Raw genomic sequence first — 14,256 nt, 5'->3', positions numbered from 1 at the left:
GCTTTTCAATTTCTGTAATTTTAGAGTGACCACCTAAGCATATGGTTTCTGAGGCATATAAAGCTTCGGGCAATACAACTGTCTTGTAGTGTCGTAATTTTGCATTACGCGATATGACTCTTTTGTTGTAGTAATTCCACGTCAGTCTGTATGCCTTATGTAGTTTGGTGCTTCTTTCTACATTGGCACTACTGTCTAATCCTGATGGTAGTATAATTTCTCCAAGGTATTTGAAGGAGGGCACCTGTGAAATTGTGCCGTTTTCCATCTCTAGCGGAGTTCTTTTGCTATTTTGACGTAGATTTTCCATGTACTTGGTTTTCTCGTAGGATATCTGGAGGCCTGCCTTTGATGCTATATTGTGTAGTCTCTGTATGGCATACCTTGTTTCATCCTTGGTCTTAGTAATGATTGCGAGATCATCAGCAAATGCTAAACATTTCACATTGACCTTGCTTCCCAAATTTCCGATGTTCACACCCTTGATATCCTTTTCCCACTCTCTAATAACTTTGTCTAGAACTAAGTTAAACAGAATAGGGGAGATGCTGTCACCTTGACGAACGCCCGTACATATTTCAAAAGGCTCAGAGATTTCTCCAAGGAATTTCACTTTAGAGGTCGTACTTGTGAGGGTCTGCTGGATAAGTGCTCTGGTCTTCTTGTCCACTCTGAGTTCTTCTAGGGTATCAAATACTGTCTGTCTGTGCACAGAGTCATACGCCTTCTTAAAATCCACAAAGGTGACGATCGTGCTGGCACTTCGGCGAATCCTTAATATCGTCTTCAAGTTCCATATTTGTTCTGCACATGATCGACCTTTCCTGAAACCCGCTTGGTACTCGCCAATCAGATGATCTGTCTGTTTTTCTAACCGGTTCAAGAGAGCTTTGGAAAGGATTTTGTATGCGATTGGCAGTAGAGATATGCCTCTATAGTTGTTTGGATCTGCCTTGTCACCTTTCTTGTGCAATGGGTGTATTAATGCACACTTCCAATCCTGTGGAATCATTTCCGTTTCCCATATTTCTACTAGGATTGCATGAATTTTGCTTACAAGATCATCTCCAAGTTTACACATCTCCGCAGTGATGCCGTCCTCTCCAGGAGCTTTATTATTTTTAAGCGATCGTATAATCTCTGCTGTTTCCTGTATTGTCGGTGGCTGTGAATCGGGGTTGGGCATGGGCTTTTCAAAGTTCAGTCTTTCCTTTGGAGGATTACAATTGAGGAGGTCTCGGAAGTAGTCAGCTAGAATAGTGCAGTTCTCTTTGGTGTTCGTTTCTAATGTTCCATTTGCTCGACGGAAACATTAAGATGGTGGTTGATAGCTAGATAAATTCTCACGGAAGGTCTTGTAGAAATTCCTGGAGTTGTTTCTAAGGAAATCTTGTTCGATTTCCATGAGTCTATTTTTGTCATAGGCTCGTTTCTCCCTGCGGATTATTTTTGAGGAGATTTTCTGAACTTTTAGGAAGGTCTCCCATCTCTTAGTTGTTTGATGTCCATTCCACTGATTCCATGCTTTCATCCGTTCATCAATGACTTTATCACAGGTCGTGTTCCACCACCTATGTTTGCGTTTCCTTGGAGGCTGCCCTAATTTCATGGCTGATGTCTGAAGTGTTTTACGAAGGCCTGGCCAGTCCTTGGGGTCCTGCTGTCGTATGTCTTGTAGAAAGGTCGTGGCGTTCTGTCGAAGACATTCTGGATCAACTCTTAGAGATCTTTTGTGTTTAGGTCTGCATCTGTTGGGTTGGAATCTCACTTTGATTTGTGTTAGGTAGTGGTCCGAGTCGACAAATCCCTTCCATACTCTAACATTTTGGATCTCACACATATTCTTTCTGGAGATTGCGACGTGATCGATCTGGAATTCGCCCAATAACGGGTTTGGTGATTTCCACGTTTTCTTCTTATGTGGGGGTCTCGCAAAATGCGTAGACATTAGTTTTAAGACAAATGTTTTACAGAAGTCTTTAAGACGTTCTCCATTCTTGTTCGTTCTCCAATGTGCCGAGTGATGACCAACAATCCATTTGTGTTTCCTCTCTCTGCCAACCTGTGCATTAAAATCACCTACTAAGATTTTCACGTGGTGCTTTGGAATCTTGCTAGTGGTTTCTTCTAAGAGTTCCCAGAAGGCTTCCACTTTCCCTGGGTTTTTCTTATTGTCAGTGTTTGTGGGAGCGTGGGCATTGACCAAGGAGTAAGCTTTGTTGCCAGATTTCACAGTAAGTACTGAGATTCTTTCAGATGGGGATGTAAAGTCAAGTACAGAACTGATGATAGTTTTTCGTACCGCAAAAGCTGTTCCAAGTTGCGTTAAGTTCCCATGGATTCTTATGGCAGGTTTACCCTTAAATATCCTGTACTCTTCAGAGTCAAAATGGTTTTCATCCTGGTAGCGCGTTTCCTGGAGTGCTATGATTTGAATATCAAACTTATCCAGGGTGTCCGTTAGCTGTTTAAGCTTGCCTGTTTTCAGTAGGGTGTTGACATTAATTGTACCTAAGAAGGTCTTTTTCTTGGGACGAAGAAATTTTGAGAAGCTCCGACTCTTCTCTGCATGATGCTCCCGATCCCCCAGAATCCGATGATCGGGAGAAACCGGACTAGGTGTGTCCAGAGCCTGGGGTAGTTGCTGTGATAACGTGTTATCCATCATGCCAATGTTGCAAGTTGAAGATACATGCAGGGGGTGATCATACTGGTATGATCACAAGGTTACAACTCGATGGTTAAGATCGAGAGGTGCCTCTTGGTGTCTTCCGGCTAAATTATCGTTTACGATTACTTAGGAGTCCGTGGTTAGAACTTCGGTTGTAAGCCGAAGAGCCAGTTCTTCCGCTCTCTCAGCCGTTGGGAAATATCCTCTTCCGCCGTCGAGACCGTTGACTGCAGTCCTTTTTGCCTCAGTTGATCCGCGGGTGCTTATTTGGCTTGGCCTTATTCACACCTGTCCTGCATATCTACAGGAGCATCCCCTATCAGCCATATGGGACGCGCCGTGTCGGGGTTGAGGCCCCCCACCCCAGTGTCTTCCGAGGAGTTATGTCTGGCGCTTACTCAATTCGGTGCCAGACCCCCACGAAAGCTGGCTGGGCACGGATTTATTTATTTATTTATTTATTTATTTATTTATTTATTTATTTATTTATTTATTTATTTATTTATTTATGCATTTATGTATTTATTTATTTCCATTATCCTCCAGGGTTGTTTTTCCCCCGGACTCAGCGAGAGATCTCACCTCTACCGCCTCAAGGGCAGTGTCCTGGAGCTTGAGACATTCGGTCGGGGATACAACTAGAAAGGAGGAATAGTCGAACTCGCTCTACTCAGTTGACCTACAGAGGCTGAGTGGACCCCGTCCCAATACTCGTACCACTTAACAAATTTCGTGACAGAGCTGAAGAATCGAACCCGGGCCTCCGGCGATGGCAGCTAATCACACTAACCACTACACCGCAGAGGCGGACCAAATTAAATCGTTATGAACGTAATTGTAAAATACTGTTCGGAGAATTAAATTTTCCTTAAGTGTTAATTTTTTTTCGGTGGTATAAAATATTTAACTACGTACATTCGCACTTACACAGTACAATTCAAACCATTTTAATTAGCTAGTCACACTCATTGGTTCAGATGGTAGAGCGATGGCTTTCAACAGCCCAGAATGACGAGCTCGAATTCGGCTCAGTAAGTAGTATTTTAAGGCGCTGACATGCTCCAACTGTGTGTCGGTAGTTTTATTCGTACGTAAAAACTCCAACGGTCAAAATTCCTGGATCTTACAATTTTATTTTTTTTTTTATTTTTTTTTTATTTTTTTTATTTATTTTTTTTTTTTTTACACTTTTGCTTTACGTCTCACCGACACTGATAAGTCTTATGGCGACGAAGTGGCAGGAATGGGCTAGAAGTGGGAAGGAAGCGGCCGTGGCCTTAATTAAGGTACAGCCCCAGTATTTGCCTGGTGTGAAAATGGGAAACCATGGAAAACCATCTTCAGGGCTGCCGACAGTAGTTCGAACCCCCTACCTTAACAACTGCGAAATCCGTAAAGTTCGTTAGTGGGATTTGAAACTAATAACGTTGCATTATGCCGTTCTAATGTGGAGAAGCATATCGTTATCACGTTTTGAAGACCTCCCTCAAAAAAGGCTGTATATCACATTTTCGGCAATGTTGAATATCTGGTGGAATAACTTGAAAGATGGGAGTACCTATACAATAATACATAATAATGCACGAAAAATTGCTTTGTCATACAAACACAGAACCTGGCTTGCGTCAGTCGTTTATGGTTTTAGCCATGTTACATTCGTAATGATTTACCATGGATATATTATATTTATATCAAGGAGGGTTAATGGACTGTATCGTTATTGACCTACTCAAGGATTTTAATAGGGTAGATCATGGTCGATCATGTTAAGTACTACAGTGGACTAAGTACTGCCCAGTCAAGGCGGTGAAGGTGTGGTCAGTTCACTCGGAAGGACATGGGTCCGATTCCCAGTCAGGAAATTGAAAATGGATATACAAGATTTGTACTTCTGTAGATGCATATGGCCCTGAGGTTCATTCAGCCTGCACTAAAAATGACTACCAGGTTAATTTCTGGGAATAAAGGCGCCTGGGCATAGATCAATCAATCAATCAATCAATCAATCAATCAATCAATCAGTCGCCATTGATCTGGATTTAGGGCTGTCGCCCACGTAGCCGATTCACTATCAATTGTTTACATAGTCTTTTCTTAAATGATTTCAAAGAACTTGGAAAGTAATTGAACGTTCCCCTTGATAAATTATTCCAATCCCTAATTTCTCTTCCTATAAATTAATATTTGCATACATTTCTTCTCTTAAATTCCAACTTTATCTTCATATTATAATGATATTTCCTACCCTTAAAAGCTCCAATCAAGCTTATTCGTCTGCTAATATCATCCTACTCCATCTCTCCACTGTCCCGCTCCATGGCTAAATGGTTAGCGTGCTGGCCTTTGGTCACAGGGGTCCCGGGTTCGGTTCCCGGCAGGGTCAGGAATTTTAACCGTCATTGGTTAATTCGCTGACACGGAGGCTGAGTGTATGTGTCGTCTTCATCATCATTTCATCCTCATCACTACGTGCAGGTCGTGTACTGGTGTCAAATCAAAAGACCTGCACCTGGCGAGCCGAACTTGTCCTCGGACACTCCCGGCTAAAAGCCATACGCCATTTCATTTATCTCTCCACCGACAGCTCGGAACATACCGCTAGTCGAGCACAGCTCGTCTCCTTACTCCGAAGTTTTCCCATCCCAATGTTTGCTACATTTTCAAAACACTACTCTTTTGTCGGAAATCACCCAGAACAAATCGTGCTGCTTTCCTTGGGATATTTTCCAGTTCTCGTATCAGATAATCCTGATGTGGGACCCATATACTACAAGCATACTCTAATTGGGGTCTCACTTTCCTTCACATCCTTACTACAACCCGTAACCAGTCTATCCTAATTAATGCCGAGGTTACGGATAGAGGAGTACACGGCTTTCCACTCCTCTAATAAGGACTTTCATGCATGTTCGGAGATACAGTAGCAATAAGTTCGAAAAATTCTTGGTGAGTACCTGTTTAATAATACATAATAATGAAAAATTGTTTTGTCATACACACACAGAACCTGACTTGCGTCAATCTTTCATGGTTTTAGCCATGTTACTTTCGTAATGATTTACCATCGATTTATATTTACCAGTGGACTGCCCTAGCGGACTCACTTAAAGTTTATCTTCTTCTAAAACCCAGCATTGGTTTGAAACTATAAGTAAAGATTTCTGAATTTCGTTAGTGTCATCTTTGGACGTAACTGATATCGCGAGGCCACAGTCGCGTGGTGTATGAACTTCACCCATGACCTTCGCATTCAACTCGCGTGTCTCGACGACGGACCCCCCCACTCTCACTCCCATCCAGCTCGTGGTTCAGTGGGCTGACAGATCTGGATTAGAGTAGCAGTGATCAACCTGTAGCCACCACCATGTTGACGTCGGGAGGTTGGGATAAAGCCCTCCAACATATCATTATTAATTACCGCTGGGTTTTCGCCTGTTTTTTCCTGCTTCCTCTTTCATTTGCTTACGAAGTGTATAGCTATGCCCGCAACTGGATTGTCTTCAAAACGAACAGTGCTCCCAAACAGCATGAGAAGAAAGTGAAATACGTCCAGAAACAGGTAAGAAAATGCTATCTTTGCTCCCAGGGAATAATATGGTCTTATTTCTAACCAGTACTGTTTTATCAACGAATACGGCTTTTCGGAGGACCTGCTTGGTCAAAAATCCCCCTGTGCTTGGGGGAGTAAAATACATCCACGGTATCCCCTGCCCGTCGTAAAAGGTGAATAAAAGAGGAAACCCCAGGGACTCTCCACTAGGGAGCGTGGATTGGTGGCAAAGGAGACGCTTAGCTGAGTTCTGGCATTGCTTCCACTTACTTGTGCCAGGATCGTCACTTTTATTTATCCTGTCTAGGTTCTCATGGTAATTTCGTGTTCTCTTCCAGCCCCAGTGGTTTGTGAGGCCTAGGGAGTCTTTCATTTTCACGCCCTTCGGGGCCCTTCCCTTTCTTTGACCGATACCTTAATTTTTCGATGGGTTGGACCTCCTTCCTCTTTTCCCCTCTGGTTAATATTAAGAGAGAACATTTGCCTAGTTGCACTTTTGCTTAAAAGAATAATCACCACCACCCTAGGAACCAGTGATACTTTCAAATAATCTCCAATATGAACTTCAATTATGTAAAACAGATAAACCGGTGAGTGCTTAGAGTATAAGGTAAAACTTCCGTACGAAAGTGAGGTTAGAGATCCAACATGGCGCGGCTTTGGCGACATCACGTAACACTCGACAGACTTGCCAACTTACGCATTCTTAGTGACAAGACGATTGGGATGGATTGATTAGGCTCGGGTAGTGTCAAGACCATTGGGCTGGATGAGTTAGGTCCGGGGAGTGACAAAACCATTGGTCTGGATAGGTCAGGTCCGGCTAGTGACTAGACCATCGGTCTGGGGGCAAGTAAGCCCCCAGGTTAGAACCGAGAAGCGGCCCTTAGGCCTCTAGTATCTCGTGTGACACCACCATTGGTCTGGATAAGTCAGGGTAGGTTAGTGACAGAACAATTGGTCTGGGTAGATTAGGGTAGGTTAGTGACAAAACGATTGGACTCGATAGGCTAGGGTAGGTTAGCGACCTACGAGCTAGAAAGAAGACTATAGAGTGGCTAACGTGGCTGCCACAGCGTTCTGGGTGGTGCCAAGGCGAAATAGGGACCCCATAGTTTAAGCGCCATCCATATAGTTTCCTCCGCTTATAGTGCGTTACTTTTAATAGATTAGATCGAACAAATTAACTGCATAAATTATGCTCTTTACGTGTGCGGCTCGCAACTCCATACATTGTAGAGAAAACGCAAAGGATATATAATATTTCAGTTACCGGTACGTTTTTTTCTTTAGTAAAGTAGGCCTACACTGTTACTTACGTCTAGCCAACAAGTGTAATGATTGCATCGTTGGAAAAATCGGCCATATGGTCAACGGTGATAGTTTCGGCTGCGGTCGGGTAATTTCGGCTGACAAGTGTAGTGCTTGCATCGTTCAAAATCGGCAATATTCGGTCTCACTCGTTACTGGTCCCGCACTTTTTTTGTGATGATAGTTTTGGCTGCGGTCGGGTACGTTCGGTTAGAAGGTTTCTTAGTTTGCGATGCTAGTTTCGGCTGCGTAAGTGGGTGTTCGCTTTATCAGATGCATTCGCACCAATAATATTATTACTTAATTTTCTCAGTTTTGTATGTCGTGTGTGGGTTATGATGTTATTTTCTGCTCCGTGTACTGTGCAGTTAACGTGTACGGTTGATCAGTAGCGGCGATAAGGTGGGTGGCGAGGGGGAGCGGGCAGTTGCCCTCCACTTTGTGGAAGAAACATTACATTTGTACCCGATTTTACCCAGCAGAAACTAGGATTATATGAATTATGAAAACAAGCAATTTGTACAAGCCTTATTGTCTTATCAGCTAATTATTTCCTTTAATTATTAACACACGAAGCCTTCGTGGCTAAGGCGACAGCGCGCCAGCCTCTCACTGCTGGATACCATGGTTCAAATCCCGGTCACTTCATGTGAAATTTGTGCTGGACAAAGTGGAAGCAGACAGGTTTTTCTCCGGGTACTCCAGTTTTCCATGTCACCTTTCATTCCAGGAACACTCTCCATTAACATTTCATTTCACCTGTCAGTCATTTATCATTGCTTCAGAGGAGTGCGACAGGCTTCGGCAGCTGGCACATTTCCTATCCTCGCCACTAGATGGGAGCTTCATTCATTCTATTCTACTTCTATTCTACAGTGGCTCTATATGTATTCTATTCCTGACCCGGTCGAATGACTGGAAACAGGTGTGGATTTTCATTTTTCAATTATTAACACAAATTATTAGCGGAAATACCCACAAAGTGTCGTTCGACGCGGATAACCCATTTGTTCCACGGCAAGTAGTGGGCACTTTCATAGCCAACTACAGTTATTGTATAGTTGCAGTAACTGTAGATGGCTCTGACACTTTGTATGTGCTGTGAGGAAGGGTAGCAGGTGTATATTTATTTTACCAAGGCCATGGACTCTGAGGTATGATTCATCCGCTTACCGCGCGCATTCGTCAGTCTGGCAGTCTCTTTAGTGTCTGTTAGTTTCTTAGTGCGTAGCAAATGGTAAATGATTTTTAATTGTATAATCACGCCATACTTCTATTTAATTGTAATATATGTGTAAATATTGTTCGTTTGGTGAAAGTTTAATTGTATAGTATTGAATCAAAATCTCAATATATATATATATATATATATATATATTTATTATTATTTTTTTTTGCTAGGGGCTTTACGTCGCACCGACACAGATAGGTCTTATTCGAACCTACTATCTCCCGGATGCAAGCTCACAGCCGCGCGCCTCTACGCGCACGGCCAACTCGCCCGGTCAAAATATATTATACTGCACTTACGTTGTTAAACTGTCAACCTTTACCTCTCTGTTGAAATTGACTCAGAGAGAATTAAAAACCCATTTCGTAGCTTATTTTCAGTTTTGATTTATACCCCCCTCCAGGCACCGCCCGCTATATCCCAGAAACCCGCGTACTTTTTGTTGTCTGTAAATCTCCCCCCCCCCCCCCTTTCCCACTACTTTTAATTCTCAATCGCTGCTACTGCAGTTGATTAGTTAGTTTCCTCGGTTTTTGCCTCTGTTGTGTGAGTGAAGATGTAATTAGAGTAATACTGCTACTATTTGTGCCACTGTATATCTGCCTTGTGTAAATTTTAACGTATTATTTGTACTTATATTGTAGGATAAATATCCTGTTTAAACAAAATATTTAATGAAAACATGGATCGCGTTGCATGCAGCCATTGCGCTACGACTTCTAGTCACAACAAAACTTTGGTGACCGAACGAGTTGGCCGTACGGTTAGGGCCACGCAGCTGTGAGCTTGCATCTGGGAGATAGTGGGTTCGAGCCCCACTGTCGGCAACCCTGAAGATGATTTCCCATTTTCACACCAGGCAAATGCTGGGGCTGTACCTTAATTAAGGCCACGGCCACGTTCTCCCCACTCCTAGCGCTTTCCTATCCCATCGTCGCCATAAGACCTATCTGTGTCAGTGGGACGTAAAACAAATTGTAAAAAAAAAAAAAAAACTTTGCTGAAGCATATAAAGCTGAAGCATTCAGGTTCGACTACACAGTTTATCTGCAATTTATGCGATTTTATAACCGACTCGCAATTTTCCTTGACGCGTCATTTGAAAGGGAAACGCTCAACACCGAGGTCAGTAATGCCAAGTGTCCACTTTGTAACGAGACTCGCGCTACAAAACATGATGTTATACGCCACTACACATCAGAGCACTAATCAAGTTTTCGAGTGAAGAGGAGTTCTATAATAGGAAAGGTGAAACCGAAAAAGAAGAAGTCTGTGAGGTTGTTGTATGGCGGTCAAAATATGTTAATAAGAAAGATAGGTGTGCAAAAAATGTCATTTAAATGTCATCGCGATAGTGACTTTAAGACTGAAAGCAAAATTATACGCCACTGTAAAATGTTAGGGAGCAACAAGGTTAATGGATATTGTCCCGCAAAAATTCATGCAAGCTTTCAGTCGCCAGGCGAAGTAACAGTTTTTTTAAGACTATCGCACACCGAAAAAACTGACGTTGTAGCGAAGATTGCGATGAAAGTTCCATTCATTAAAATACTAGATGACATTAGAGGTTCTTTGGGTAGTTCAGGGCTAGAACGTATCCACCTACTCACTAGAAATGATATATGTAATGTAGAGCAGCAGTACAGTTTAAAATCGCCCGCAGTTCGACAGAAAAATTACTGTACGTCTCGAGTCTGACGAATCCTGGATTAATGAGATGGAGATTGCTGCTGATGTCGTGGTGTTTCACAAACCACATTCTTCTAGAAACCCATCCTGCAAGCTGATGACTTCAGTCTTATTATGATGAATGAAACACAGAGGGAAATGCTTCGACAGTATGGCAACGATTCTGTATGGTTTGATGGTATTTATGGCCTCAGAAATTACGAATTTGAACTTAGGCCTACAACTCTTCTCGTTCTTTCGCAGGGATTTCCATGTGCTTTTATATTTTCAAGTAGAAGCGACGCATGTGTCATGGCACTGTTCTTATCTGTTATAAGAAATGCACTGTCAGAAGTCCTGCAACTGGGAGTATTTATGTCAGATACGGCAGAAATTCATCATAATGCTTGAGCTACGGTAATGCTACCTCCCGAATTTCGCCTATTTTGTTCGTGACATGCTGACCACACCTGGCGAAAAAAATCTTTCAAAAGTGAACGGTCGTGAGAAACAGGATGAAGTGTACAAACTGCTGCGGACTTTGAGAGGGACGAGGTATCATTTACTAAAATGACAGGATAAGATTTAATCACATAGAAAAATGACCCAAATACCAGAGATTTTGGGTTTTATTTCGATAATGAGTACAAACCGTGTGTTTGCAGTTTGGCCTACTGTCACCGCCTGCATTCTGGATGGAACACAAATATGCATCTTGAACGAATGCATAGTGTATTGAAGCACATTTACATGGGTGGGGAAAAAAGAGGTTGCATATAGCATTTAATACGCTTATGACTTTTGTGTGTGATAAACTCTATGATAGACTGATTCACCTCCACAAAGGTAAAGTTACCAGCAAATTGTCCGTGATTCGATAACGACACCAAAAGCTCACTGGTGCTGTCTGAGGAAATTGCTGTCTCGCGAGAGAGAAATATGGAGTGTTTCATCACGAAACACGAACTTTACGAAGTCTTCAGAAAGTATCCTAATTATTCAAGAACACATTGAGGAGCAAGATATTATTCTTAGACATTTACAAACTACAGATGCCACGAGAAAATGTGTAAACATAGAACAAAGTAAGGCAAAACTTCTACATGCATTCAAAGAAATCATCGATCAAATCGACCGAGAAGAAGACATAGATATTATTTAGAATCAAATTAAGTCCATCTTTCCAACTCTTCAGGCCCGAAAATCAAAACATTTCTACGCCAGAGTTTACTGAAGCAAAAATCACTAAATTTGAACCTCAAAAGAGACTGTTCTCTTTTCTTGAGTGACTGACAGTTGGTCTACTCTACCGTGAGAGTGAAGTGAAAAAACCGTGTGATTTTATCGTAATATTATGTGTACTTTAGTGTATTAGGAGAACGTTCTCATTTATTGAGTGACTGATTCATAGTGTAGGTACTCTTCCCTGAAAATTAAGTGACTAAATTGTGGTTTGAATGACAGTGTATTCTACCACGAAAATATACAGTATCTGCAAGCCTTGAACAGAAGCATTTCGGTAAGTACCGGTACAATGTTATTTCACATTTAAATACGGTATCTGAAATCTTTCCCGCTCCCACCTTCCTTTTAAATGCGACAATGCTCGCATCAAATACAGTAGAGACAATACGCGACACTCAGCGAGTTATCGAGGAACAGCTATTACAGCTCTCTCTAGCGGATTGACCTGAGAACTACTGATTCTGTCATAAGAGCACGTGTGTTTGTGTGTGAAGTTTTGGTGTTATTTATGCGTTTCCAGTGAGTTAACATAATTAGATAGTAGCGTGTGTCATTCCTTGATATCTCCTCTCAACATGAGGGGAAAGGTATGTGCTGTGTTTGGCTGCACTAACTGTGAAGTAGAGAAGAATGCGCGGTCTTTCTTCCGTTGCCCTCGTGACAAGAAAATGTAAGTAATATTGTGTTTGCATATATATTCTTCCAGTGACAAAGAGATTTTTATAGTACTTCATAATCTTTTGACCTGCTCGACCGATATTTTAACTGGCTTAAAATATAATACGCATATTTTATTGAATAGTGCAGCAGTTAACCTTCAATACCGACGTGTTGTAGGTGTGATCTGTGGGTTTGATTTAATTCAGGAAAATACATATGCAAATGAGTGTGGCTGCTTGTGTTCCAAGTTACCCCATTTGGAATGCCGTAATGCGTTGTCAAGCACTGAAGAAAATATGGGTGATTTAAGAAATGTACATATTTTGTTGAAACAATATGATGATGCAAATTTGCTTCACCCTAATGTAATGGCATTATGGCAAGTATTGCTTATAGGGAAAGTTAGAATGTTTTTGAGGCTAAATTTATAGATTTTCTTTCTGTTAGTAGGCTTCAAGTTAAAAGGAAAAATGTCCAGCTCATAAATGTAAATTAATTTAATCACGTGTGTAAGGGATGTGCCGATATTTTTGTTGACAAGAGTTTAAATATGATGATACAATGCTTTTAAATGAGAAAAAAGAAAAATTTAGCCGTGAACGTTCAGGCAGGAATTCTAAAGCTAAAAAGGTAATTCATAAATGAAAGATCAAGCCCTATCACAGCAGTCCATTTCACATCTTGATTATATGTCTAATTTCAGTCTTTAAATAATAACCTGTTAAATAATTCTTCATTCATTTATCCAGACTTGCTTTAGCAACTTTGAAGTTATTATCTTAGTAACACTTTCTTTCTAGATGTAATGTATTTATCCATTTCCTTATATACATTTCCATTGATATTTGAATTTAGCGCGAATTTTCAGGTCAAGCCACTAGGAGCGCCACTTGCGACTTGTCTCCCATTTTAACAAGGCTAAATACGGGAGTGCAGTCCCTTAAGTGCGGGCAGTATCCAGTAATCGGGAGATAGTGAGTTCAAGCCCACTGTCGGTAGCCCTGAAGATGGTTTTCCGTGGTTTCCCATTTTCACACCAGGCAAATGCCGGGGCTGTGCCTTAATTAAGGGTACGGCCGCTTCCTTCCACTTCCTAGGCATTTCCAATCCCATCGTCGCCATAAGACCTATCTGTGTCGGTGCGACGTAAACAAATAGCAAAAAATACGGAAGTGTCGCGTATTGTCTCTACTGTATTTGCTCGCATTTATGTCCGCTCCGGACTACCTTTCAAATGCCACGTTGCTCGTACAGAAGGGCGGGCGGGGCCAGTAAAGAGTATAACCGAATATAGCCGATTTTCAACGATGCAAGCACCACACTTGTCAACGGCTAGACGTAAGTTACACTGTTGGCGATTAGCAGAATTACGTTGCCTGTGCTTGTAACACAATCCAGCATGTGTACAATTGGTCACTTTTATTTCGTTGTACGAACTGACGAAGCAGCGAAACACAATAAACGGCATAGGCCTACAGCCTGCCTGAGTGGCTCAGACGGTAGAGCGGTGGCTTTCTGCCCAAGTTGATATATTGGGTATTTGAAAGCGCTCAAATACGCCAACCTTGTGCCCGAATTGGAACACCGGCGCGACACCATTCCGGCACCTCACCTTCTCCGAAAACCGTAAAAAGTAGTTGGTAGGACGAAAAACCAATAACACTATTTATTATTAAATGGTATCCTACAGAGCACAGTACCCGGCATTTTGAAAATAAATATAATAATGAACAACGATGATACAAGACGCTTGCCCCCTGAGGGTGGAGGCGGTAGAATAACATCCACGGTATCCGCTGCCTGTCGTAAGAGGCGACTAAAAGGGGCCCCGTGGGTTCTGAACTTTGGAGTGTGGGTTGGCGACCACGCGGCCCTTAGCTGAGTCCTGGCATTGCTTCCACTTACTTGTGCCAGGCTCCT

The 14,256-nt window shown here is 42.1% G+C and overlaps 1 protein-coding gene across 1 annotated transcript in view; it reads left to right on the top strand.

Moving 5' to 3' along the window:
* The first annotated feature begins 5,958 nt into the window (after positions 1 to 5,958).
* Positions 5,959 to 14,256, top strand: part of LOC136879121 (delta(24)-sterol reductase) — a 59,201-nt gene continuing 50,903 nt past the window's right edge. The window contains exon 1 of the mRNA XM_067152868.2: positions 5,959 to 6,230. Within this exon, the coding sequence (XP_067008969.2) occupies positions 6,036 to 6,230 (195 nt within the window). The 5' untranslated portion in view covers positions 5,959 to 6,035. The remainder of the gene's footprint in view (positions 6,231 to 14,256) is intronic.

This window comes from Anabrus simplex, chromosome 8, assembly GCF_040414725.1.
Source record: "Anabrus simplex isolate iqAnaSimp1 chromosome 8, ASM4041472v1, whole genome shotgun sequence".
Classification (NCBI taxonomy): domain Eukaryota; kingdom Metazoa; phylum Arthropoda; class Insecta; order Orthoptera; family Tettigoniidae; genus Anabrus; species Anabrus simplex.
The sequence above is the reverse complement of the archived record's forward strand: the minus strand, read 5'-3'. Positions and strand labels throughout refer to the sequence as shown.